This window comes from Sinocyclocheilus grahami, unplaced genomic scaffold (assembly GCF_001515645.1).
Source record: "Sinocyclocheilus grahami isolate Dianchi unplaced genomic scaffold, SAMN03320097.WGS_v1.1 scaffold563.1, whole genome shotgun sequence".
NCBI classification, from domain to species: Eukaryota; Metazoa; Chordata; class Actinopteri; order Cypriniformes; family Cyprinidae; genus Sinocyclocheilus; species Sinocyclocheilus grahami.
Genome location: NW_015505742.1, coordinates 378,916 through 398,190, shown reverse-complemented (window position 1 = coordinate 398,190; position 19,275 = coordinate 378,916). Strand labels below are relative to the sequence as shown.

Here is a 19,275-nt window from a genome sequence, read left to right as displayed (position 1 = left end):
CAGAAACTGGGCCTGTCATTAATCAAAGCCACCCAAATGAGAGGGGATTGTCCAGCTCACTAGCCTCATTACAGGTTTGTGTTTGTGGGGTTTCTCTACTAATATTTTAAGGTTGAAGCATTTTGCAAACCCAAAAACCTGTAAGTCAGTCCTATTGGTTTTCCTGAAACCAGTTGTTTAGTGAGTCCTTCTGCAGGTTGCATCCTTAGGCCAGTAGGTGGCGGCATTGTCGGAGGAGAGAGTTTCAGCACAGCCACGAGCTCACTAACATTAGTGTAATTATAGCTTTTTTTTCATGGGAAATTAACACATTGTTAGATTAAGTGTCTCTTCACCTTCTCAAAATTGCTATCACAAGCTCATAGCATATTAGTGTTTACTAATTACACATTTTAACTTTATGCTTGAAATGCCATGAAATAAAAGCCATTTTCATGGCTCTGTGGACATATGTTCAACTTACTTTTGTGTCGTAACTTTTTTAGTGAGGAGTCTGGACTGCATCAAATTTAAATTTACGAACACAAGGAGAGAAACGGAGAGTGTTGCCGCAGTGCTCCATCTTTTATACACTTTATCCAGTCATTTATTGTGAAGCATAGTACAGTAATTCCATCAATAATATAACTGTAAGACTTCCTAAATTGTTCAAAGAAGGTATACGTTTTCTTTTCTTCTTTGGAAAGGAGTGTTTCAAAGATTTGTTGCAGTTTGAGAATCGACAAGATTAGCAGATGATTTTAAACTGACAATGTTTGATGAGATTATTGGAGTATGATTTACTAGAAAATACTTTTGTTTTTAGTTTTAGTTAAGAAAAACAACACTCATGCGAAGTGTATCCGTTCAGTTTATACATGGCTATCTAAGTCGCATTACATTCACCAGTGTTATGAAATTATCTCTGAGGTTAAATGAATTCCTCACAGCAATTATAGACACCTGAATATTATAACAGCTACACGAAAAGTGCTGACAATAAAAATGACCTTAATTGAATGCACAGCATTCATATGAATGATAGTTGAACTGTGTATCTTAATCTGTCATATTCGACAATATTGACCCTGGCATAGACGAAGCTGAAGTGTAATGAATTCTAAATCAATTACACAGAATCTTTTTCTGAAAGCTTCTTGCCCTGCAGATTGATTTTAGCACAGAGTCAATGTTGTAAAACCATTTCTTGGTTTAAAAAAAGATGAGTTTTTCTATGAGTCACATTCAGTGTAATGCATTTCGATTCATAGCTATTTTCCAAAATGTAGTTATGGTTTATCATTCACAATATGCCAGCTCTCTTCTCCAGTGGTTGAGTGATTGCTGTTGTTTGTAAAGATACTCGTAAAGGTCATGATTGCTATTTAAATGAAGGTAATGATCGTCTGAGACGCCGAGCGCTAAAGGAAGTCCTATTATTTGAGTTATGGAAGACCAAACTTTGCTTACAACATGCATTGTTATTAAAATGTGTCTTCAATGCTGCTTAATTTAGCCCTTCAATTTGTTTTCCTTTATGGATTTTTAATATTTGCTAGTGAGAGCTAGTTTCAGGCAAATATGTGCAGTGTCATGTAGCTTGCCACATGGAGTGGAACAAACAGATTGCATTTAACAATAGCGATGACATTTATATTGTGTTTTTCTTCAGTTTGAATACAGAACAGAGAGTGCCTGCTCATAAAGACGCCTTCGCCACATTCTGTCATCTAAAAATGGATGATTGTGACCCTGAAACTCTTCCCACTTCTCACTGCGGGGTTCTGTCAACTACCCTCCTCATTCGCCGTCTCATATCTCTCACGAAAAATGATCTCCTGCCACTTTCTCGCTTGTAACTGGAGTTGTTTTGTTTGTTCTGAATATTCTCCTGTTACTTCTGTTGATGTCTCGATCAAAAAAATAAAAATGCTCTCAATAAAGATGTCAGCAAACTTTCATCATGCTTTCACCAAAGACAGTCAAGTATTTGAAACGAGACAGTGAAATGTAGATTATAAAGTCATTAGAACTCCAAATATTTATTATTTGCTGAAGATGTTTTACTCACAATTTCAGAAATTTTTATTTATTTTTTTGTATCTTGGAAGGTGTAACCCTCGTTCCCTGAAGGAGGGAACGGAGACGTTACGTTCCGTAGCCACAGTTGCTGTACCACCGCTGTACGGCCGGGGCACGTAGTCTCGGCTCCTCAGCGAAAAACTGATGTGCGTTTGCACGCGCTCTCCTTTTATACCCGCGCTGCGGGGCGGGGTGCGCGTGGCGAAACACGCACGCCAACTGTCATTGGCTTGTTTTGTTAACACTCGAAGGGGATTGGGCTCTCGGGCGAGATCCCAATTTGTCAGTCACTGACGTAACGTCTCCGTTCCCTCCTTCAGGGAACGAGGGTTACACAAGTAACCTAGACGTTCTCTTACATTTAAATATCAATCTAGTCTTTGATATTTCTCCTAAATTTCCTTAAAAATAATTATAGGCCCAAATGAAATAATTGTGGACAAACTATAGAGGTAAAATAAAGTGAATGTGAATAGCAGATATTCATATTGAAATTTCTAAAATTTTATGCAAGATTACTGGGGTAGCTGGGAAGCTAGAGACTTATTTGACATTATTTATTAAATCTCACTGCTATCTAGGCGAAAAGAAGTGATTAAAGAGCTTAAAAAGCTTTTACAATAGGACTACTTTTAAAGTAGTTTATTATAGTACTTTTTATATAATATAAAGTTATCTGAAATAAAGATGAATAAACTCTAAAAGGATGAATCAACTCTATATGGACTTATTAAAAACAACAAAAACAAATGAAAAATAGACTAAAGGATTTATATACTAAGAAACTTACTAAAATTAACACGGAAGCAGAAAATACAAAAATAAAATAAACAATCGTATGCAACTAATATTCATGTATATAATTATTTATATATTATACATTATAATTTGCAATGTTTCTGAAAAATATAACAGTTTAAAATAAATAGTTTTGTGCCCATTCCTAGACATAATAATGCTGACCACACTTAAAGTATTATTGCTCCTTTACGGCTACTAGGTTTGTGATGCATGATATTGGACAGCCTTGTGTGATATCAGTATTCATATGGTCATATTGTGTGTGTGTGTGTGTGTGTGTCCTTTAGAGATCACTGCATTAACATTTACTGCGCTTTGCATGCGTTCCTGTAACTTTTCTCCTGGGGAGTGCATAGATAAAATAGAGTACTTTTAGTGTGCTAAGGAACAATTAGCATAGGGAATACTTTCCCTGATCTCAGAGCATGACCAGATCTCTCAAAAATATATCTGAAACATTTGCAATGACTGACATGCTGCTTTAGAAACATGACCCTTAATCCAGACAGAATCTGTATGCTGTACAGTTTTGTTTTATTGAAAGGTAGCACCAAAACCTCTTATATCAATATAATTTTTTTTTCTTTTGATTAGTTTTTTTTTTTTTGCCTCTGTTGTTGTGGTTCCCTTATGAAAATTTACCACAGTTCATATTGCAAATTTTAGTTTTTGTTATCCTTGAAAACAAGACTATGCAAGGTAGACCCACCAAAATTAATTTTCCGTATTAATACTCACAGCTGCTGTGTTTATGCTTATTAACATTAACATTTAGCGAAAGAGGTGTTAGTTAACATGCGGTTCATTGTGATTTGACATTATTCAGAGTTACGCTAAGCTCCTGTTTAAAAGAACAAAACCTTCACAGGCAAATTAAAAAGCTTAAACCTCATTTAGCAATAAATTGTTTATTGTTTACTGCTTGCTAAATTAGCTTGAATCAATTATGAATTGTGGCACAGAACTGTAATTGCAATTGAATTAGCCTGTGTTTTTAAGAAAGTCTATTAAAAACAATCAAAAACAAGATTTTCTTTTTCTTTTTATTATTTCTTGGCAGCAAAAGCACTGGTCCAGTGAATTTTTAATACCAAAAGGGCAATAAAACAAATTAGTGTCAAAGTAAACAGTGTTATTTGAGAAGGTTGTGCAAAGCAAAGTAATCCTTTAATTAAATAAGAAATTAGAAATTCTGCCCATGTCCTGAATGCCTGTGTAAGGTTTTGGAGGAGAGTTTTGGTTTGTTGTTCGGTAACAGAAACTGCTGATGACAACAACAAAGGTTGCATATTTAGTAGTGATATTTGCTAATGCCAGAATCACCATTAATAATGTGTATACTTGGGGTTAGTTATTTGGACAAGAATAAATGTATAAGTTACCAAACCACAATATTGTGGCATTATACGTTACAATTTAAAATACAATATAAAAATCTACTCTGTAAAATGTCATTCACCAAAAAAAAAAAGAAAATGTACTAATAATGTACATATTATCAGGCCATCCAAGATGAGCTTTGAACAGATTTGGAGAAATGTACCATTGTACCAGATGTACCAGAAATTTAGCATTACATCACTTGCTCACCAGTGGATCTTCTGCAGTGAATGGGTGCCGTCAGAATGAGAGTCCAAACACCTGTTAAACCCTTACAATAATACAAATGTAATCTGCACCACTCCAGTCCATCAATTAATGTCTAGTGAAGTAAAAAGTTGTGTTTTGTAAGAAACACATTTGTCATTAAAACGTTTTAACTGCAAACCATTGTTTCAAGCTAAAATACAAGTCTTTAGTGAAAAAGTTCTCGTCTTAAACAGGAGACAAATATGCACCATTTATAAGTCCAAAACAGTTTTAAATAAATATGTTGGCGGATTTTGATGTAAGAGGACAACAGAGGACAGACTTTTTTCTTGAAGGAAGTGTTATTATGGTTTATGGGTGCGCACTTTGGGCAGAAGCGACGGTTTAATGTTAAAATGTCTCAATATATTTATTTCTTACAACCATGCAGCTTTTTGCTTCTCCAGACATTCATTGATGGACTGGTGTGGTGTGGATTATTGCAATGTTTTTATCAGCTGTTTGGACTCTCATTCTGACGGCACCCATTCACTGCAGGAGATCCATTGGTATGCAAGTGATCTAATGCTACATTTCTCCAAATTTTTTTCTGATGAAGAAACAAACTCAAACTGCATCTGGGATGGCCTGAGTGTAAGTAACATTCAGCATTTTTTGGGGTGAACTATTCCTTTAATTTAATAAATATGTGATTTGTTGTGTAAGTGTTCTGCATTTGTGATTTCTTTGAGCTAAACCCTCAGTAGAATCCTCAAAAACATATATTCAAAACATATTAAAATTCATATCACAATTTTTACACCCAGCCGTGGACCTTGAAGTTCTCTCTGAAATTTGGCATCATACTGATCTTTAGCAGTGTGTCTCTGCACTTCCAGTGATCGTGACTGGCAGGTGACAGCTGTTGACGTGTGCTTGCTCAGCTCTTCTGGATTTCTGTGACTATAGTTCCAGTTTGTGTGTGTCCGATCAGTACAGCTATATCACATTTGCTTCTTCAGCATGAAATAGACCTGTCCTCTGTGCCTGCTAATGATACGCAGTATGAAACCGTGATTGGATGTCAACATGATTGATATGGGTGTGGAGAGGGAGGGTCCAGCGCTCTCTTGGGCCATTATCTCTTCAAATTATATCAAGGCTGTCTGATGAATCGACTAATAGACTTGATGATGAAGTTTTGGTAAAGCCTTGACTAAAGGACAAACTACATCCTTGAACTACCTAAAGCAAGTGGCTCATGGGAATCACCTGAGACTGTAGTATGCGTTTGTTTAGTGAATTTCTTTGTATCTCCGCAGTCCATCCGTGAGGTGACGGGTTACGTGTTGGTGGCTCTGAATCAGTTCGACTATCTTCCTCTGGAGAACCTGCGGATCATTCGAGGCACTAAACTGTATGAAGGACGATACGCCCTGGCCATCTTTCTCAACTACAGACGGGATGGCTACTTCGGCCTTAGACAACTTGGCCTCAAGAACCTGACAGGTATATTCTGTTATTTATTTCTATTCTAACCTATTTCTTAAAAAGTTCTATAAGATTCTATACCCTGACAACATTTACACAAAACTGTTTTTTTGTTGTTTTTACATTTGGCACAATTTCTTTGCTCAAATAAAGCTAGAATGCTGCAGAATGGCTAAGGCAGGAGTTTTTCAAGTTTTTTCACTTGAAATTTCATCTTAAAATGCTAAAATGCTTTCTAGATGTTTTTTTATTTAACGGTCAACACTATCATTTAACGGCTGGTATCAGTAAGATTACATATTTTTTTTCCTGAAAATTCAGTATTCATACTTTTATTCAGCAGGGATGCATTTAATTGATCAGAAGTAACTGCAAAGACATTTATAATGTTACAATTGATTTATATTTAAAATAAATGCTATTTTTAAACTTTCTATTAATCAAAGAATCCTAAAACAGTTTCCACAAAAAAAAAATATTAAGAAGAGCAACTGTTTTCAACACTGGTACAGTTGAACAGTAGTGTGTAGGCAATTACTGGATAGAAGAAAATTAAGACCTGTTAATTCATTTTCCATATTGTAATTTGGCTAGTGTTAGTGCAGAATGTTTGTCTAAATGGCTAGTTAATATACTAAAGTTTAAGTGTCTAAAGTCTGTGTATGTTGTGCTCTTATAGTCTAAATTAGCATAGTAGGGACTTGTGTATTTGAAAACATGCCTGATAAGATTGGCGCTAATAATGTCTTTCATGCTGTGCAGAGTGCCGGCCATGATAATCATGTACATCACAAGATGTCTCTCATACAAATTAGCCACTCTTCATTATGTGACTGCATTGTATCTTATCAGTGTATTGTGTTTAATTTGAGCATGTTTTACAGATGACTTCTAGCTTAATTTTTTTTTTCTCCAGCCTTGCTTGGTGGCCTCATAGGGCGACTTTCTTTTACATCTTATACCATGCAATATAGATTCTCATCTTAGAACAATATTTCCAGATCCCTGTTGGGATGCAAAAATATATGGAGTGAAACAGAAACAGATCAAGGAGCCAAAAAGCCAACAGACAAATAAAAGAAGCTGGTGGCACCTCACAACAAAACAACCAGACGCGTGATAATGCTTTGATAATGCTTTTCTGACTTCTGATGACTCATGGACAGGCAATAGAAGCCCAGAGGAGTCCGGCAGGTGGTACAGGGTCACAGTAGGTGAGGGAAGGAAAGTTAAGACAACCACCGACATGTCCAGTAGGCATCTTGCATAATCATGTATTATTAATCTCAAATATGGCTTTAGCACTTTAATGGCTGATTAAACAATATCTTGGTGTAGAGATAAATAGAGCACTGACAGTCTGGGTACGCCGCTGCCTTCTTGTCTTCTTTTCTTAGCGTCTTCAAAGATATTTCTTTACTTTTATTGCTGCTCTCTTGATTGTGATGAGGTGTCAGATGGCGTCTTTGAATGACTGGGGTATGAGGTTACAGAGCTTGTCTTTGAGTACTTCAGGATTCAAGAATCCACACAGTTTAACTGCCACAAAAATATTTTGTCATGCTTAAAGGGATAGTTCAGCCAAAAAAATTTAAATTCTGTTAATGTTGTGTAATGTAATGTGACATAATTTTCATTTTTGGGTGAACTAACACTTTTAATGAGCAATACGAGGATAAAACATGAACTGGATGCTGACATACATGCATTGGGGGATTTTAGGGTTTTTGCATCCTTTATGGTTTAGAATGTCCCTTCTGGGGGGAAAAAAACCCGAATTCACTAATTAAAGATGGTCTTCCACCCTGTCCTCTGTCTTCTTCTGCTTACCTGGCTAAGCTGGTGTTTTGTTGGCTTAGCTGGGCAACTAGCTGAAAAGTGCTCAAAGCCCTTCTAAAACCAGCCATCAATAACCAACCTAATTTGAGCAGATATAACCAGAAAACCGTTTAAGGCTGAGTTTAGTCAGTTAAACATTGGTGCAGTTTTCAATCTTTGATTCTTTGATTCAAGTCTTTGATTCAAGAAAAGGAGATCTGCAGAATGGAAAAGAAGGCAGGGGTTATTTTGACTTTGATTAAAAAAAAAAGTGTTTACAGTAATGCACTTACGATGGAAGTCTAAGGAACAAAGCATTGCTCTAGGATATACATGCAAGTGCACACTGATTCAAAAGAATGAACGTCTTTAAATCATGTTAGCCACACATTTCTGCTTTGAGACCCCCCAGAATGTCTTACTGCAGACTTTAAGTGCATTATTTTAATCACTATTTTTGCTTATTTTTTTACAATCTGAAGGACAAGACTATAGGCCTATTATTTATTTGCCAGTGATGCTGTCGATAGTGGAGCATTCATTCAAATTAGTTAGTGACTGTTTACAACCACAGTTAGAAATGTGCACTAGAATCAGAATAACTTTTATTCAGCACCTAAAAGCTTGCAAACACAATGTTCCAGCACAGGGTTGCAGAAAGATGCACACTATTTATGATACTGCAACAGAGCCCTTCTTAAAAGACGGTGCTGTATATCATAACCCCTATTGTAAGCAAGAAAATGCAGTAAAAGTTGGCTGGGTTGAGTAATGGGAAGAGCTGCACATTTGAGGTAACGGTCGTCTTTTGAATTCCTCGCTAAAGTCTTTGAATCATTTTTTAGGATTGAATTTTTCTATTTCTTGCAGCATTGCTTGCAAAGTCTGATTCTTGAGGCAACGGTAGCCATGTTTCTGCAATTTTCAATATGAGTTTTAAGAGATGAAAGTTCTTATTCAGCCCCTTGAGATATTCAGCACATTGATGATGAATGGCTCCTTTGATTATAGCCATGTGCTCCCCTCTCATGGTTCCTGTACATGGCTCTGCAGCATGATCAATAGCTTTCATAAGCAACTTATGATATAATAATGGCTGTAACCTTATTTTCTGTGGTCCTTCGGTCAAATGTTCTTCATTTTTTGACTATGTCCTCATAGATGACCTCTATAACCATCAGTTACATGAAGGGCAGTTTCATCAACCTTTTCGAATCTCAGATGATAGGATTTCATGCAGCGTGTTGTCAGGAAAGAGTTCAATAACTGAGTGGGCAGATCCCTGTATGTAAATATTTCTTCATCTTTCACCACATGTGGCCAAAGGTTATTGAATAAGAAACATTCAAGGATCATGTGCAATACTTTCAAGCACTTGTTCAGTTGCTTGAAAATCAAGGCTTACATTACACAAACTCATGAAAGAAGTGTTGCTCATTGACAGCAGATTCTTGAATTACACTCCAGCAACAAGCCAATATGTCTCATTGTGCACCATGCAATGCAATTAGATCATTATGCAGTATGCATACAAATTAAAATGCATTACTCAAACGATTCGTTCATCTTAGATAAAAAAAAAAATCTGTATACAGTATGATCTGATTTATTTGCTTATGTTTTTGTCTTATTTAGCTGCATTAGAGGCCACTATTACAATAAAGTACTGTAAATTACAACACTGTTCCAGTATGTACAATGCATGCTTTTACAATATACATTTGTTTTCTTTGTATCATGAAACATTTCCATATGAAAACATGCACCAGTCCTTTTAATGTAAAAACTATGCTGCATACTGCATAATGATCAAATTGCATTGCATGGTGCACAATGAGACATATTGGCTTGTTGCTGGAGTGTAATTCAAGAATCTGCTGTCAATGCGCATTCATTATCTTTGTTATGAAAATCCCCCCAAATGGATTTTCACTGACCTGTTCCTTTATGAACAGTCATTTTTTCCTTTAAGAAACAAAATCTTAAATTCTCTTCTGATGAAAACAGCTGTATTTACTTTACTAAAATTAATTACATTGAAATCGAAACTTGGTTGTTTTCTGAAGGTTTGGGAGTTGATTTTGGTTGTGTTTAACAATAATCAAACTTATTTACACCTACTCTGAATTGTTATCCTGATGAAATACAGTATGATTTGGAAACCAGTCTGAAATGTAGATACTGAAAATGTAAATGCAAATGTTCCACTTTATTGCATGTTTTTTTCCCCGTTTTACAGTATGTTGAAACCTGTTGAGTTATTCCCTAAAGCTTTGCCATTGAGTCTAAGCCATGTTTGCTGACTCCACAATTCCACCTTGTCTAATTTATTCATTATGTTAGACAAATCTCCATGCAACCTAACACTTTGTGCCCTCATATGTATGCTTGTGCACATCCCCGGCGGTGTATTAATGCAGTAGCCTTGAAGTGAAGCATGCTCGCCGCCCACCCCCACAGAGCCTCTTGGGCTAGCATGTCCAGTCCTCTGCTCTCTTTCACACAGCCTTGGCTGCTGAGTTAGTAAACTCTTTCTTGCTTCTGAGCTTCTGTCCATGAACCCAAGGCTGGGCCTTCATTGTGTTGACATTTTTGATCCAGCTGTGCCCGTGTATTGTTCAGCTTCTTTGCAGACTCTCTAGACAACAATCTTTTAGACAAGTTTCAATGCTTTTGTGAACATGTTTTGGACTGAAGAGCTGCTGCTCAGATTTTTTTACAATGTCCCTTATGCAGTGTTGTTAACTGTAACTTTATGCTGTGCAAAGTGGGTTGTGAGTGTCATTTCATGCTGACTTCCAAATGAGGAACCTTATTAGGGAAATAGCTCGGCTAAAGTTTCAATGAAACATACTGTAGGTAGTGACAGGTCTTTTCTTATGTATTTTGATGTACATCCAAGTGTAATGTGTTATATAAAAAGAAAGAAAAATACGGTGGGCACTTGGTTCCATGTACTGGTTGTTGATTGGATTTTGAGATGTTGGTGCTGCACCTAAAAATGGAGGTAGATAAATGTGAACTTGAAGAGATGAGAACTAAATGACTGAAGAATCCTGCATCATTAGGAAGAAATGTGTTGTTTCACCGGAAGATCCGGTTATGGTTTGATTATTTATTTATTTATGGAACATATTAATAGTTAGCAATGAGATCTATAGCATGCATTTGGAAAATAGGATGAATTTTTTATGCCATGCTGTCTTTAATGATGAATCTTGTTATCTTACTAACTAGAGTTAACTAACTAACTAACTAGAGGGTAAGTTGTTTTACGTCAGTGACTGTTTAAAGTAAATACATCAAAACAAAAAAAAGAAAATGCATTAGTCATGCCATATATGACTTTCTTATGTGAAACACAAAATCATATATATATTTTTTAAGTCTAAACAGTGAAAGCTAACGTGGTTCATTGTTTTCACCTCCAATTGATTACCATTGTATGCTGCATAAATAAATAAATAGTTGATAAATTGATAGTTAATTGTCTGTTGTCAAAGAATTATGAGGGCATTTTTTAATGTATGTATGAAAGATCTATAACATGCATTTGGAATTGGGGTACATTTTCATTTCATGGCATTGTTTAAGCGAATGAGGTTCAGTGTTTTTCCACAGTGGATTTCAATTATATGCAAACAATAAAAACACAAACAAACAAATAAATAAATAGTATTGATATTAATAGAACTGTCTAACTAGTTGGGTAGAATTATAACAGTCATTGATCTGGGTAGGTAAATTAATCAAAACAGAAGGAGAAAGGAAAATGCATTAGTGTGGCATTAACATTTTTGTTCTCTTTTTAATCAAACGTTTTACAATAAACAGCCACCATTTTGGTTTTTAGCTGCTGTCTTAGCATAGCTATACTGTGCCTAGCCGAAATAAGACGTGAACAAACAGTAGATTAGCTTTCTAAAGCTGTCACCCCTCACCCTAAAGAATGATAGTTATAAGTGCTTTGATTTTATTTCCAAAGCTATTGTAATAGCATTACTTCTTGAATTTGAAATTATGTTAGCAAATTCTGTTTTTCCAACCATCAGTCAAGAACAAAGTGGGGACAGGAAGAGCGCTTTGTGGGTAATAATTGGTTTGCCTCTGAATCTCTCAAAAAACAAAGCCCGTTCATTGCAGCTGAATGTGATTAAAACGGCTCTCCGAGGACTTCCTGCAGTGGGGATATAAAGAGATCTCCTGACTCAATTCTGGTGGCAAATTGCGTTCTGGGTGTTCCTTCTCTCAGCGGCTTCCTTGTTCTTTTTATGCCCAATGCAAAGCTCCACCATTAACTATTTAACTCATCGTCCCTGTGGAGTGCAGTCAGAGCATTTCATGTCAAAGGTAATTGCAAGAAAGTTCATGAAGTAGTCTGAGGTCTGTTAATATTAGGCATTTTTGGCATCAGCAATTTGTGATTGTCAAGGGAAGTGGTAATTGCAATAGACTGCCATTATTTTGGGTCGTTTGGGTGCTTGAGATTTTTTAAGGTCACCTTTGTTCTGTGCTGTTGTAAATAAGCCCCTCTACTTTCTTAAAATTAATAGAATGAGCAAGTCTTATATGGCCACCCACTGCCCGTTAACAGACTTTCTAATGTGTACTGCACACAAAAATGGCAAGAGCTAGTTGAAGATTGGGATTTCCAATCTGACAAGCTTCAGGGAGTAGGGATGCGCCAGTGTTTGTGGAAACTAGGAGTTGTATTTGTGAAATAGCAGGTTGACAACGAGTTGCTGAATTTACTGGATTTCAGTTTCAATTAGTTTGACATTTTACACTACTGTTCAAAACTGTAGTTCAGGGTCGGAAAGACCTTGTAATGTTTTTGAAAGAAGCCTCTTATACTCACCAAGGCTGAAGTTTAGACTAAAATTAAAATCAGTAACATTTTAAAATATTAATATTATTTAATATTATTTATTAATATTATTACAATGTTTTCCATTTTAATACATTTTAAAATGCAATTTATCTCTGTGATGATAAAACTGAATTTTCAGCATCATTACTCCAGTCTTCATTATCACATGATTTTCATAAATCATTCTGATATGCTGATTTGGTGTTCAAGAAACATTTCTTCTTACTATAAATGTTTGAAACAATTGTGATGCTTAATATTTTTGTAGAAAGTAGTTTTTTGTAACATTGTAAATGTCTTTACTATAATTTTGATAATTTTAATGCATCCGCTGGGAATATGCAGTATATATATATATATATATATATAATTTCTTATTTTTTCCCCTTTAAAACCTTCAGTAAACTAAGATTATATGCAATAATGCTGCAACCTATTGTGGTCGTGTATTAATTCACTGAGGAACATATCTGCATACTGCAGTGCTTCCTAATGTACCGTAATCTACTGTGACAACAACTAATTGTATATTCCATGAGGTTGCCAGTTTGTTTTACCAAAGGGGTTTGTGTGTTAGTGGTTTGACATTGAGAAATGTCTTATTGGATACTGTGAGACTAAATGCCTGCATTGTAAGTGTAAGTCAGTTTGCTTTGAACTCGTCAGGGACTCCGTAATCGAGATGGCATTCATTGTATCAAACTGTATGTTGCGTAAGGGATAAAGCAAGCCACCCCATGTCCCGCATTCATTATCAGCACAATGCAATTCGCTGGAGAGCTGCAGTGTCAATGTCCCAGTTGATCTTTGTCTTCTCTTTGTGAGGGGACCCGGTTTCAAAGGTACCTGCTTGTGAGATCAAATCCACCTTTCACCAAACATGAAAAGAATAGGTGAGAAATGTGAGGTGCACCTGCGAGCTCGTTGTTGCAGAATGGTCTGTGAGGTTTCAGCCGTATCATGGCTCCACCAACCCTCCCAGCCTGGCCTCCTGAGACCCTGCTGCTGGCTGTGATTTCTGGGATGCTCTGCTATCTCCACCAGCCAAACTCTCCTCCCTGTGTGGCTGAATAATGAGACGCATCGTGAATGTGGACGGATGGAGGGCGGAGGCGATGGAGGGCCGTGGATCATGATGCTAGTCTGAAGAGGATATTACTGGAAGTGGCACTAAGCGACGCCAAGATGGAACTGGAAATTTCATAAGCATTTATTTTATATAAATAGTGTGACTCGGCACATCTCTCATTTTAATAGAGCCGTGTTTTCTTCAGCAACCATTTCAGGCTCTATGGATGTTAGGGAAATGTAATAAGGAGTTGCAAAGTGACTTGATGATATTGGCAAGTCAGTCAAGCACTCTAAAGTAGTTCTTCTTAATGTTTTTGTCTCAAAGTCCCCCAGTTGTCCAGAACAATATTCAAAGGCTCTCCAATATAGGCCAATTTCTGGCATGTCTTTTGTAACTATGACAAAGTTGTCTCTTTTTAAAAGAGATAGGAGGTATAGCTATATTAAATTAATTAACCACAATTAAGTGTGTGATTTCAGAAGTTTTAAGAACTGTTATTGATGGGGAAAACACAACATATAAAATAAAATAAGAAATAGGATTTTTATTAGTATTTTTAATGTTATTTAATTATTTAATATTCAATTATGTATTTGTATTGCATTATGTGGAATAATTTAAGTTTATGTTTTGATTTAGTTTTTTAGAGTTTTAATTTAGAGATAGAGTTTTTACAAAAATATTAATAATAGTTATATTATTAGTAATTTAATTATTTTTAGTCATCTTGAGGCCTCTGTGGAAGTTTTCCTGAGGCCCCAACTCAGAATATTAGAATGATTTCTAAATGATCATGTGGCACTGAAGACTGGAATAATGATGCTGAAAATTCAGCTTTGCATCACAGGAATAAATTACATTTTAAATATGCTAAAAGAGAAAATTAAATTGCACCAAATTGTAGAGATATTTCACAATATTACGGTTTTTACTTGATGTTATGTTCAATGAAATGTGGGTTTGGTGAGAATACGATACTTTAAAAAAATATATATTTTAAAATACCAACCCAAACTTTTGAACTGTAATGTATTTCATAGTACTATAGTTTTTTCATCTGATGCCATTACTGTACCATGGTACTCCATCCGTACTTGTTTGCAAACAACAAACAGTATACTTATATACCATTTATCATCTGTTTGGTCCAAAAAAGTATAAATTAAAACTTTTATATATATATGCATCCAGGAGGGAAAACAATCATGTCCATTTGCTTAGAAAGTTAATAGCAAAGGTCTTTCAGATCTGAGGTACAGTTCATTTTTGTGCAGGATGAGTTGTGTGCCACAGTTTAAAGGCATCATTATTTTTTTTTACTTTAAATTTGTAAAAGTTTATTTTTTATTTTTTATTTTTTATTTTTTTTTACTATTAAATGGTTAATTCACCTTGAAATGAAAATTCTGTCGTCATTTACTCACCCTCAATTTGTTCCAAAATATCGATGATGTTATGTCAAAAAGACCAAGAAAAAAACAATTATTTCCCTCGACACTCGATGAGTCCTTTTGATTTACCGTAGCTCTCATTGTCAAACAGGAGATTTGTCTCTGTACTTTAACAGAGATCTGTCTTAGCTGAGCTCAGCTGTCTGTTATTAATACACATGATATCGCTTCAGTTTGTACTAAAAGATGTTTGTCTGGTTTCAAGGAAACCAGTATGACTGCTAATAGTGTGTTTCTGGAAGTTTAACACGCAAGGTCTCTGTGCTGAATTTGAAGATAACTGAATCTAAAATATTAATAAGTAGTATTGAGTATTGCGATTTAGTTTTTTCACCTGACAGACAATATAATGAGCAAAAAACCCAAAAATGTAGAATGAAAAAAGGAGCCCGCGCCAAAAAGAGACTAGAATATCGTCGAAAATTGCTAGTGTGTGTTGTCTTGGATGAGCACCAGGTCTGATTTCTTTCCAGACTTATTCATTGTGTTTGGAAAGCACAGTACAATACGATCAGCCAACCATGCAAGGTTTCTGATACACATTTTCACACTCTCAGAAGGGAGCCTGGCACCAGAGAGACAGATATGGACCACATACTGATTTTGATAAAGACTGAAAAGAGTTTATGTACAGATAGAGGACGTCAAAATGAGATGCCAAAAACATATTTTTATTCGTAATCATTGCAATTACACACTGAGAATGAGACTGATAAATTGAACTGTCTGGCCACTTATCTCTGCTCGTCAAACCCGCACATGCTCACCACAACCAGCGTGATGCTTTGCACCCATCTAAATGCTTCATGGAACCCTGAGAGACACTTTTCAGGATAACAGAAACTTTTGAGATTAGAAATGTATGCTGCTTATGGAGAAAAGCTGGAATCAATGAATGATACACAAAGACAGTATCAGTATGGATGGCTTCCATTGTAATCGCTTTGCCAGCATATGAATGGAGTACACATACACAATACAGTTGTGTTTATGCCAGTGTTCTTTTAGTATTATTTTATACGGTTACAGTATTTCTTAATATTTTGAGCTGGCTTTTATTTTTGTGTTTTTAGTTTTCATTTTATTTTTAATTAAAGTTTTAGTAATCTGTTGTTTTAAATGTCAGTATGGTAAAAAATATGATCATGTTTATGTTATTTTAGAATTACTTATTGTATGTAATATTATAGTATTTGTTCATATTTTAAGTTAGCTTTTATGTTTGTATTTTTAGTTTTTGTTTTAATTTTAGTGTACGTTTTAGTAATTTTATAATCTGCTTTTGACATTTTTTATTTGCAAATATTTCTATTTAGCTTTTTATTTTAGTTTTGCTAATTCTATTACTTAAGTACTTTTAGTTTAATAATATTAAACTATTACTTAAGTACTTTAGTAGTTTGATAATAACAAACCTACATTTATTTCAGCTAACATTTTTTGTTCAGTTAACACAATTGTAATTCAGGCAGCATTGTTTTTTTCTGTTTTTCAGTTATTGTTTTTTTTCATATTTTTTCATTTTTTTCATATTTAGTTCTGTCAAACGATTAATCGTGATAAATCACATCCAAAATAAAACTTTTTGTTTACATAATATATGTGTGTATATATATATATATATATATATATATATATATATATATATATATATATACACACATACATATATATATATTTATAAAATGTATTTACATATTTACATACGTATTTATATATACATATAAATAAATTTAATATATAAACATAACATATTTTTCTTAAATATATACATGCATGTGTGTGTATTTATATGTACATAATAAATATACACACACACACACACACACACACACACACACACACACACACACACACACACACACACACACACATATATAAAATTCTTTTTAATAGTTTTAGTTTTAGCTAACAAATATAAAGATGATTTTATATCTGTGCCTAATAATTTCTCATCTACTGCTACTGTCAAACTGGACACTTAAGTGACACTTTATATATTTATAAAAGTTATTGTTTATAAATAATATCAAAACAAGTGCCATTTATTTTTAGAGGAAAAATAGCACAAGCACACGCATAATACTTATATGTCCAAATACATTTTGGAGCCACTGTATTTGAGTGTTGATCCTTCAGCTAATATTCTTATTTTAACAAGCTAATATCTTGATGTTTTGAACCAGAAATCCTGAATGGTGGTGTGTATGTGGATCAGAACAAGTTCCTGTGTCACGCTGACACCGTCCACTGGAATGACATCATCAAGAACCCACGTTCTGAACTTCTGGTGGTTCCTTCCAACAACAGTGGCAACTCGTGTGAGTACTTCATTAAGCAGATTTGACCAATTTTTTAATGATCTTGTTTGTATTTATTTATTTAAAAAAAATTTAATTATGTGAAATACTGTTCTTCACATCAGAAGATACATTTCATGGCCTTTTTGCAAAATTATAAAAACTTGTGAAGTTATTAAAATGATAAAAATCTCATATATATATATATATATATATATATATATATATATATATATATATATATATATATATACACATATATACATATTCAAAGACCATGAAGATGGAGCAGGTGGCTTTTCTATTTTTCTCTTTTCTGCTTGTGGAACTGTATCGGTTAATGTTCCATTAATTTATCCTGTGAATGCTAAGGTTCTTCAAACTCAATTCAAAAACCATTACATCTACAATAGGGAACTACTCTGTGCAGAGCAAGAAAAGAAAGAAACTGCCTGTCAGTAATACAATTCTAAGGCTGACTGAATACATTTTACTACCAGTAGAATACGAGATGTGGCAATGTTACAGAAAAATACAAATTCACATCTAGTGTCTGAACTATTTCTAAGTGATCTTTGTTGATACATTTGAATGGATCATTTCCGTTCTGTTAATATATTGAGCACAAAATGTCATGGTTGATTATTCTGACTTCTGTCCGCAGGCAGACGGTGTCACAGATCTTGTAATGGACGTTGCTGGGGTCACCAGGAAGACCAGTGTCAAAGCTGTGAGTTTTAATTCATCTTTCTACATATACAATATACCACAACTTTATTATTGTCTATTCCAGTTTTAAGCTCTGTAATAGCCCTTCATCTTAGACGTTCTTCTTAAAATTTAAAAATGTAATTTATGGGAAGTACAATTAAATGTATCCTAATAAGTCCACATGAATGCATTGTAAATATACAGTGGCTTTGTGTGTCAAACAGACTCAAATATAAGTCACCCTTTTTTGTTGAACTATCTAGAACAAACTATTGAGATCACACTTACATTTTTTCTTGATCAAAGTATCATTAAAATAACATTTTGAACATTAAGAAGCACTTTTGAATGCTACATGTATAGTATGCTTATTTGATAGTTGTTCCAGACAGATTTTCATATTTGATTGTATGCGGCAACAGAATGTGCTTTCTGTCGCATGTGTAATCAAAGTTTCATCAGAAGTAAACATACATTTATATTTGTTTCTTTTTCTTTGTTTCTCAATGTGCTTCTGAAGTTAGGGATTTTCATTTCTGACACCATTTCTAATAAAAGGCAAAAGTCTGCTGTCTGGTATTGTCAGTTTGAGCCTCTGGGCCAGTAGCTGTGATAATTAACTGGTAGGAGGGTTATCAGAGTATCTCTACTGACTGTAACCTGCTGGTGATACAGCCCATAGTGTGGGTGGTAATTAGAGCAAAATAAAAGAGTGAAAGAAAGAAGGACAGAGAGAGACAGTGATCATAATCTCTTCTTGAGCTCTGGCCGTCAGAGCGATGCACTTTAACTCCATGAGACATTTGAGACCGCTGGAGACGGCATGAAGTATTTCAAGTCATGAACTGTCTGATGAGACAGAGTGACAAACTTGTTATTTGACAGTGTCTGTTTTGGTTTTGCACACTGCTTCACTTTAACTAATTTAGCTGTTGAAAAGAGTGCATTTGCATGCAGGCCGAATAGCCATATATCAACCAAACATCTAACTCAAGCATGACATTATCTTCTAGATAGTTAGTTAATTGCAGATATTTGGCAGATATCGTGTCTGCCTTGCCAAATTGTGTCAGTTCCAACATCTACAAAGATTTATTTATTTATTTATTTATTTATTTATTTATTTATTTA

The 19,275-nt window shown here is 34.8% G+C and overlaps 1 protein-coding gene across 1 annotated transcript in view; it reads left to right on the top strand.

The window, feature by feature from the left end:
- Positions 1-19,275, top strand: part of LOC107556266 (receptor tyrosine-protein kinase erbB-4-like) — a 153,550-nt gene that overhangs the window by 99,617 nt on the left and 34,658 nt on the right. The window contains exons 3-5 of the mRNA XM_016239335.1: positions 5,754-5,940; positions 17,320-17,454; positions 18,098-18,163. Of these exons, the coding sequence (XP_016094821.1) occupies positions 5,754-5,940; positions 17,320-17,454; positions 18,098-18,163 (388 nt within the window). The remainder of the gene's footprint in view (positions 1-5,753; positions 5,941-17,319; positions 17,455-18,097; positions 18,164-19,275) is intronic.